Source organism: Glycine max, chromosome 12 (genome assembly GCF_000004515.6).
Source record: "Glycine max cultivar Williams 82 chromosome 12, Glycine_max_v4.0, whole genome shotgun sequence".
NCBI lineage: Eukaryota > Viridiplantae > Streptophyta > Magnoliopsida > Fabales > Fabaceae > Glycine > Glycine max.
In genome coordinates this window covers 5,518,052-5,527,702 of record NC_038248.2, presented here as the reverse complement: position 1 = coordinate 5,527,702, position 9,651 = coordinate 5,518,052, and the positions used below count along the sequence as shown (strand labels likewise).

At 31.6% G+C, this 9,651-nt stretch overlaps 1 protein-coding gene across 1 annotated transcript; it reads right to left on the bottom strand.

Annotated features, from left to right (window-relative positions):
- Positions 1 to 3,237: 3,237 nt before the first annotated feature.
- LOC100804000 (probable serine/threonine-protein kinase PBL5) lies at positions 3,238 to 7,610 on the bottom strand. Its single transcript, XM_003539697.5, has 5 exons — positions 7,271 to 7,610; positions 6,398 to 6,651; positions 5,759 to 5,948; positions 5,289 to 5,680; positions 3,238 to 3,717 (listed from the first exon to the last, which is right to left on the bottom strand). Exons 1-5 carry the CDS (start codon positions 7,368 to 7,370, stop codon positions 3,406 to 3,408), a joined length of 1,248 nt encoding a protein of 415 aa, XP_003539745.1. The 5' UTR covers positions 7,371 to 7,610; the 3' UTR covers positions 3,238 to 3,405.
- Between the last annotated feature and the right edge of the window lie 2,041 nt (positions 7,611 to 9,651).

The window sequence follows — 9,651 nt, the reverse complement described above, 5'->3', positions numbered from 1 at the left end:
CCATATTTTCAGTATTATTATACAATATTTTGTATTTTTCTTCGTGTGACGTTGCGTTTCAAAGTATGTCCACCACTAACTTCATATATTATATATCTTAATTACAAAGCAAAACTTTTGACGATTTAGGTCGCAATGACTCCTAAGTACTTTGGTTGAAGCATGATTTGTTATTACCGAAAATGTATTTCCAAAATAACATATATCATTCTGGAAGTGTATCTCTAGAATTACAAATCATATCTCAACCAAAGCACTCAAGAGTCATTGTGGCCAGAATCATTGACATAGACTTAGATTAGAAAATGAATGAACACACTTTAAGGAAAGAAAATATCGTAAAAAAATTTGCTTTATAATTAAGGTGTATAATATATGAACTTAGTGATGAGTGTACCTTGAAATGCAATGTCACATCACATGAAGGAAAATGCAAATTATTATATAATAATGATGAAAACGCGGTATTATATATGAATATATAGTGAAGATACTCTAAAATTGGAGTTTAAAGAATAATAAAAATAAGATGAAAATAATATTTTATTTAGGATTTAAAGAACACTTATGATAAGACGAAAATAAGATTAACAAACATGAGTATAGGATAAGAGTTTATCATCTTTTTTATTTCTCGTCAACCATTTTAATTCTTAAGTGATATTTTATTGAAAAATATATACCTATTCTAGAAGCATATCTCTAGAACTATTAATCATAGTTTCGGAGATATATTTCTGGAATAGGTATATTTAATTCCAGAAAGACATTTTCAGAAAGTAAAAGGGGTGTATTTCTTTAAGAAAAAGGGCATAATGGGTAATTGGGAGTAGAGAGAATGGTACAGGGGTGTAATTAGAAAACAAGATGTGTAGATAGCAAGAGCCTTGGAAAAATGAAAGAAAACGTGGGCTGCTTCAGGGTGCCTATATTTAAAACGGTTCAAAATATGTAAATGCGAGCAATATTTGGAGAATGTGTGTCATCATATTAATTTATAAGGTTGTAAGAATGCTATTAACTAAAAGAAGTGAAGAGGTACTTTGAAAGGAGGTTTGTGGAGGATATGAGAAGTAGACAAAAGCTTAATGGTGTTAACTTCCAACAAATTTCAATTGGTGACAATTTGATATTTATTGCAGATTTTAAAGAAGATGAAGTGAAAGAAGTAATTTTGAATTGTGGTAATGACAAAAGTGCTAATCTTAATGGTTTCATTTTCCTTTTTATGGAGGGGTTTTGGGAGACCATGAAGCCGGAAGTAATGATATTTTTTAGGGAGTTTCATAGAAATGGTGTCTTGTCTAGAGGTGCCAACTCTTCCTTCATTTCTCTTGTTGCCAAGTATGATAATCCACAATTGTTAGGTGACTATAGACCTATCTCCATGTTGGTTGGTTGTATAAAATCATAGCTAAAATCCTAGCTAATAGGCTTAAAAGAGAATTGGATAGGGTGATTGATCATAGACAAAGTATTTTTCTTGGTGGTAGATGTAACATTTCTCATTGTTGACTTTTCAGTAGTTTACGCACTACGACACTTCACACAATAACACTTCACTCGATCTTCGTTGGTCAGAACCCTTTGTAGTAACCCTCTTTCGAGACATTGATAATCAACTTTGACATCACTTGACTTCTTTCAGGATCATTGATTGTCCTCATAAATCAACATGAGATTTTTCGCACTCTTTGTCTTCATTCATACATTTTTCGAAATTTTTTCCAGAAGGTCACTCATCTTATATTTGCTCCAAATAAAACACACTTAATTGTAAAGTTCATATGTGATGGACTATCAAAAAGTATATGCATCTTATTGGTATAGGTAATATCAATTAATTCCTTTAAGTCATTCTTAATTGTACAGTTTCATACCTGCATAGCTTCTAGATCCTTTTCATTCCAATGTGATTCGTCCAAGGTGTTACATGCCCATCAACTTCAGCTTAGTTCATTCTCGAATCACACCATACTAGGAGAGAGGTTTGTTCTGATACCATTTGTAACATTCTTCATTGTCGACTTCTTGGCAGCTCACACATTACAACACTTCACACGATGACACTTCACTAAACTCTTCATTGGTCAGAATCTTCCGTAGGTAGTCATTTTCGAGACATCAAAAACTAACTCTGACACTACTCAACTTCTTTATAAAAATTGTTTTCAAATATTGTTTTTTTATTAGTTTTTAAAACTAAAAACCACAACAGATTTTATATGCTTTGATTTTTTGTTTTTGATTTCTCTTATAAGAAAATGAAAACACAAAGAAGAGCCAATTTTCATTAATGGTGTATTTGTATTGCAAAGTATAACCTTTCAAAAATCAAGTGTAAACAACAACACCGCGAAGTGCAATTGGATTTAGAGTGTGTTTGGTAAGATATTATTGTTTCTCAATAATATTCAATGTCATTGTCTAGTCAAATTTCAAGTTTTGTTATTCTTCCCTAATTGCCTTGTATTTTTTGGGTTTATTCTTAATTTAATGCATTTTCAAGATTTTGTGAGCCCTACCTGATTTTTTCTAGTTTTCATAGTTAGAGAGTATTCTATTGTGAATTAAAATAAAAAAATTACAAAAGCACAATGCGAAGGTTTGGAAGAACGTACCAAGTATAATAAATTAAGCCTATGATGTGTTTGTTAAAGAGCTAGTGAGGAAGATAGTTGGGTTGAGTCTCCAACTCTTGGAACCAAAGTTTGTGTCTAACACTGGACAACTACCATGTGAGGGAAGAAATGTTGAAGTCAATTGCCAAATTATGTAGGTCCTAACAGACTCAATTATCTTGCATGGCTTTGAAATAAATCCATAGGATTACAAAACAGTGGTTATTGTTAGAAGTTAAAATTCATGGCTAATTAGTAAAAAAAATCCAAGATATTTTCATTTTCTTGTCCAAGCCAAATCATCAAGTCATTCTTAACCACACGCTCGGGCTCTCTTATCTATCTATCTTTCTTTGCCTTCACTTCCAAAATCCAAGCCCATGTTCCTTTCAATCATGGCAAGATATCACCATCAGAGTTTCCTCATAAAGAACTTATGTGGTCCACTCGTACAAATCATTCTGTTCAAACATTTAGGATGCACTCCTAGATGGTGGACAATGAACTAGACTGTAGATCAAGACGAAATAAGTCATGTTATATCTGAGGCTAAATTCTAACGAAGGGGCAAAACACAAAAACAATTAAATATACTTCCTACAGAAAGGCATTTAAATACACATTAAAGGCAGCAGCTGACATTTACATTGAGGGGGCACTAAGTAAGAAAATTTCAATGAGACTTACACTTGATAAGGCACCTGTTATCTCCCCTATGAAACAAAATTTGGAAACTAGGCACATTGCATATGAACAGACAAAAAAAAAATCTATTTTCCTAGTTTTAAGATCTGTCTGTCTCATGCTCGATGCTTAAAATATGTCTATGATCATCATCATCCCTTTTCATCATCTGAGAAGGTGGACTCCTTCTAGAAGTTTGTGCTGGATGAAGTTGGGGATCATACTTCTGAGAAGCTAGGTAATTTAGAGCTGTAACCACGTCAACTATTACAGGCCGCATATTAGGCTGCTCTTGAACACACATAGCAGCAATGGCAAGAGCTTGGTATAGGCCTCTCACGGGATATTGACCTTCAAGTAATGGGTCAACCATTTGCGAAAATTTTCTCCTATCTCTGAACAAGGGTCTTGCCTGCAAACAATTCACATGTACCATGAGTCAATAATTTTGGAAGTGATAATATGAATTTAATCAATTCAGGTAATTTATCAAGTATACAATAAACCGGCAACCTTCAGTATTGAGACATTTATTTATTCTTGATATACTCAGTAGTATGAATGTGATCTGTTCACCTTAATGGAAAGATAAGGAGACTGAGGAGATTAACTGAGATTCTTATGTATGAGACACATTACCAAACAGTAAAAGCCAATAACTATTCATAATGTGAAGCATTAATGAAGAACACAAAATGAAAAAGTGGAGTAACTATGTGCTACAACCATTCTAATTTGACCATATTTGAGCTTTCCAGTTACCTATAGTTCCAGTTCAATAAAAACACAAAATAAGGAATAGGGATTCATTTTCGTGTGTGAAATAGAAGTACCCCACTTAAGGTAAATGAGGGCATGAAAATCAGTGTGTATTATTTCCAGTGACCAGCAAAGGCATACTACCGAGCATCGCCCTCAATGTGGTAGAATATCATTCATTTCCCTTGAGAGCTCAGATTTGATTCCTAACCAAGAGGCTAGAAAGGCTATCCTAGGCAAAGGCACTGCTTTGCACAATATGGTCTAGCTATTCCTTTGTTGGGCCAATGTAGTAAGCTTTTCCAATGGGTTTGGCATTAACGGGTGTAGTCACCATGCTTAGTATTGGGGACAGGTTTGGAGGGAACCATTCCAGCTTACCAATTTATTTTACCAAAAGTCTAAAAGAAAAAGGTAAAGGCATGCAATTATATGCATAATAGTAGTAATGACTTTTTCATAACTGTTTATTCTAGAAATTCAATAAGCACTTTAAATGTATCATTATACATATGATTAAAACTTCCAATTTTCTAAGATCTTTAAAAAATAGTTCAGTATGATGACACTTTTGACTTATCTCTAATGTGGGTCTCTAGAAGTATTGAAAGGGAAAAAAGTTATCAGCATACAAATTAATCAGCTAGCTTCAGAAAAAAGTCTAGCTATTGATCTTTATGAATGATTTCAAGAAAGAAATGGGATTGACAGTACTATTCATAAATGTAAATAATAGAAAGTAATTTATGATGACAATAATTTATAATTTTTTATTTTCAGTAGTGTCCAAGAAGTATGTTTTTAATCTGAATTTGCAAAATTGCGATTATATATTTATTATGTTTTACGAATTTTTATACATTTCTAAATATGATTGTTGCACGAATCATATCCTATATATTTTTAAAATAATGTATAGCTGTAGTGGATACGCTAGTATCGTATCTATGCGACATAGGTCACTACACTTCCTATAAATCCCACATTCAACAATTTAACTAGGTGCCAACCAGGATGCAAATTCACAGCTCTTCCAAAGATAATACAAACTAATCCAGGCTTAAAAAGTAACACCACTTGCTTTTATCTAATTACACTAATCACTCAAATTCTCAGCTACAACAATTTGACAAGAATAGTTTCTACAAAAGTAAATCAAGTAATCAACAAACAATCATGGATTCCAGAGTAAATAAAACAGACAGGTAAAGAGTAGTGACATACCCATGCAACTAGATTTTGTTCTTTGGCAGGTTTTGTATGGTCAATGGCTTTCCGGCCTGTAATAAGCTCCAAAAGAACAACCCCGAAGCTGTAAATATCTGACTTGAATGTCAACTGGCCTGTCATTGCATAATCTGGGGCGCAATACCCATATGTGCCCATAACCCTTGTTGAAACATGGGTCTTATCACCACTTGGGCCTACTTTTGCCAAGCCAAAATCGGACAATTTAGGATGATATCCCTCTCCTAACAAAATGTTAGAACATTTCAAATCGCGATATATTACAGGAGGCTTCATTTTATCATGCAGATACTCCAAACCCCTAGCTGCACCAGCTGCTATTTTCATTCTTGTGTTCCAATCAAGTGGTTTTCTACCTGGCCGAATATCTAGGACAATGGGAGAGGAAATGAGACAAGCCATTGATAAAAATGCTGCTTATGAAAAATTGAGATGATAGAATTTACCAAGCAAATGGTCCTCCAAAGATCCTAATGGCATGTACTCATAAACTAATAGCCTCTGCTCTCCCTCAGCACAAAATCCAATCAACTTCACAAGGTTAGGGTGATCTGCCAAACTCAACGTCAACACTTCAACAACAAATTCACGAATCCCTTGAAGTCCGTTAGGGTCAAGTTGCTTTATAGCTACAACCTAGACAACCGCTATCAAATCTTAGTCACAGCAAAAATCAAAAGTAACAATAAACAAGCAAACTAACGTGACGCCATACAAATTCATTAGCAAATAAATGCATTCACATTGACTAGAGCATTATCAGGTTCAATGCATCAATATTTCAAATTTTGCTTTATAGCTACAACCTACACAACCACTATCAAATCTTAGTCTCATGAAAAATCAAAAGAAACAATAAACATGCAAACTGATGTGGCACCATACTTATTCATCAACAAATAAAAGCACGACACGTTGACTATAGCAGAATCAGATTCAGTGCATCAATAATTTCAAATTTTGCCTTTTTTTTTAACAAACCTAATATGACGTCATACAAACTTATTAGCTCATAAATGCACAGCACATTGGCCAGGGCAGGATTAGGTTCAACACATCGAATTTCTATTCTTTTTCTAACAAACCTGGTTTATTCTCTCCAAGTGTCCCTTGTAAACCTTGCCAAAGCCTCCTTCACCCAAAAAACAATCCAACCTAAAACTTCCCGTCGCAGCTTCAAGTTCATTAAAACTGAATGTCTGTGCCCGATTACCATTATCTTTTCTATCCTGAGAAGCCTCCTCTTTCAAATTTAAACTCTTTACGTCCAGAGCAAGTTGATCACCTTTAGAACCATCTTCCTTATTCCCATTCACTCTGAAATCAACTTTGACACTATCTATAACAAATACAAAAACACACATAAACCAAAAGGGAAAGACATCAAACAAAATAACACAGAAGAAAATTATTTTAATCCGTGGAGTCTATAGAACCAAAACAAGTGTCCAAAGTGACAAACACAACTTTGGATTATGGATCTAATCATTCCAACCTCGCAACCAACCAAAACAAACACGAAATCGAGTATGGTTAATGTTAGTTTTATGCTACCAAAATCAGAGCATCGATATTGAAAGGCTTACAACTTCAAGAATTGCCAGAAGACACGTTCCATACAAAAATTATTTTAATACCAAAATTTTAATTACAAAATTCAATACAAAACAAAACAAAACATTTTTTTTCTTTCCTTTTGCATATGCCGTAACGAAAATTCCTGGAAAACACTATTTCAAAACGGAAACAGAAGCATTCGACGATCCCACCCCCGAAAAAACACGAACTTTGATCAATTTACGACACACCCACCAAGGAATCTTTACATTAAAACGAAAATCACTGAGAAAACACAACAATCAGCACGATCACACAAAATAGGTCACAAAACAATACGAGTGTGTCTGTGCGTGATAGTGAAATGCATTATAAAAGTAAAAAAAGAATGAAAATTTGACCTGTGGCAGTGAAATTGATGGGTTTCTGGTTGAGGGTGTCGCTGTAGTCTTCGGTAACCGATTTTTTGCTTGATTTCCCTGGGCAACAAAACCAACCCATGTTGTTTCGGTGCCCAAGCTCCAATTAGAAAACAGAGCCCAGAACAGAGGACCCTCTCAAGGTGAAGAACACAAGAAAATGAAAAAAAATAAATGAAAAAAAATTAAAATTAAAAAAAAGAGTGACACAAACTGTGTGTGAGAGAGAAAGAGAGAGGGGAGAGGCCTTTTCTGATGATTTTGGGTATTCTCGGTGCTCTAATATATTCTTGGTCAATATGAGGTGGAAATTAATTGTGAAACAAATGTTCCACAGTCACCAACAAGCCACAATAAGGACAAAAGGAACGAGGGGTATTTCTGTCATTTCAGTATGTGGGGGAATGGACTGTTATCAGCTGCGTTGTACTCATCTAAAGCCTAATTGGCCCCTCCCAGGGTCTGTTTCGGTATTTCACGATGCTTACTCGATTTGTTTTGGATTTTGATTAGATTAATTTTGAGAACATTCATTTGTATTTAAGTGTGATCATTTTAAGAGTTGACTGAAAATTTTTTTTGCTTAATTAGTAAGTTAAGATAACATTTAAAATATTAATAAAGTATAACTTATAAGTTTCATATTAATCAATGTTCTCAAAATTAGATTGATCTTAATAGAAATATTATTCGAGTCGAATCAATTTTAATAAAATAATTTTTTTAACATTTTAATATAATATCTTAATAATATTAAATAAAAAATAATATAATATATATAAATTAATAATAATAAAAAGTAAATTTTAAGTATCATAAATCATAATATTTTTTAAAAAAAAATCAAAATAATGATGTTTTGAAAGATTTTTAAAAAATAGTTTTAAGCTAAACTAGTAAAACTAGTTAATCCATCAAATTTTATCGCTTTTTTACCAGTTTAGTGATTTTGAACTGATTTTTAGGAAATGTTAGATCGAACACACGACCAGTTCCTAATCAAACTGGCTAGTGTGATCTAGGTTTGAAAACCATGATATTAAGAACTAATTTGTTATATATATTAACCACACAATTAATTTTAGGAATACAAAATTTATTTATTTTTTTACTATAAATCTAACACGTCACATCAAATATAGTTCAGTTCAGTTGACAACACATGTTAAATTTATAAAAGAAGATTTAAGTTCCATCACGGTAACACAGAATATATCATCGAGGAGGAACGATAGATTTTAAATGTGATTAATTTCCGGATTACTTCCGTAACCTATTCAAAGAATCAAAATTTTAAAAAAAAAAATTCTCGGAATCACACAAAAAATCAAAAAACCACGGTGGTTAAGAAAAACACAAACCATATAGAATTAAATTCACTTTACAACATGAATTTTAACCACATTAGTCACCTAACCAAAGCATGGCCAATTATACCTTCAAAAGTTCCAAACAAAAAGAAGTTAAAGAAAAAAAATACTTGTAAACTTACGAAAATGTTAACCATATACTTAAAGATACTATTTAAAAAAATAAAAATTGAAAAAAAATAATTAGAAAATTCCAAACAGTACACTTTTCTGTGATTTTTAATACAATCTTTCAATAAAAACTTTCTATTTATTGATTCTTTTAACTAATGTTATCGTTAATAAACCCTGAGTTTATTAAAATTAATTCTAGTCCCTTTTTAGGTTAAATCTTAAGTTATTTCCAAAGTTGTTGGTTGTGAAGATTGTTTTAATTTAAGCAAAATTGTTTAACAAATTTTATCATTGAAGTACATGACTTAACATTGTTTATATAAGTAAAGTTACTTAAAAATTGGTCAAGGACAAAAAATGATTTCTTAAGATCTAAAAGAGATAAATTAACGTATTGTAAGACCCATAAAATCAGGTTATACAATCTCTTTAATTATTTTAGCATTAAAATGAATATTTGTGTAAAGTAGTCAAATTTATGTGATATTTAGGACTGTAAAATTAAGATAAGAAAATAATTTAAGTAAATATGCATTATAAATACTCTTACATGTTAATTTTAACCTTTAACGTTAATTTTAAATATTTAGAAATAATAATTTTTTCAAAATAAAAATTATTATACTTTTCTATTTGTCATATAATAAATGTTTCTCTTAACAAAAAGTCATGATTTCACGTGTTTTAAAAAAATATTAATTTTTACTTTCAAAAATTCATTTAAAAATTTAAAATAACTATTTGAAATTTTTATTAATAAATATATTGAATAAATTAAATTAAAGTAATTTAAAATAAAATCATTTCTCAAAATAAAATAATAATCAATAATTTAAAATTAATGAATATCATTTTATAATTTTATAATGGTACGTTTTT

Excerpts from the sequence above, each read along its gene's own strand:
- LOC100804000 (XM_003539697.5), bottom strand. The coding sequence starts at position 7,370 with ATGGGTTGGTTTTGTTGCCCAGGGAAATCAAGCAAAAAATCGGTTACC. Across the intron at positions 6,652-7,270 it reads CATCAATTTCACTGCCACAG|ATAGTGTCAAAGTTGATTTC; the intron begins GTCAAATTTTCA and ends TATTTGTTATAG. Across the intron at positions 5,949-6,397 it reads ACTTGGAGAGAATAAACCAG|GTTGTAGCTATAAAGCAACT; the intron begins GTTTGTTAGAAA and ends GCGGTTGTCTAG.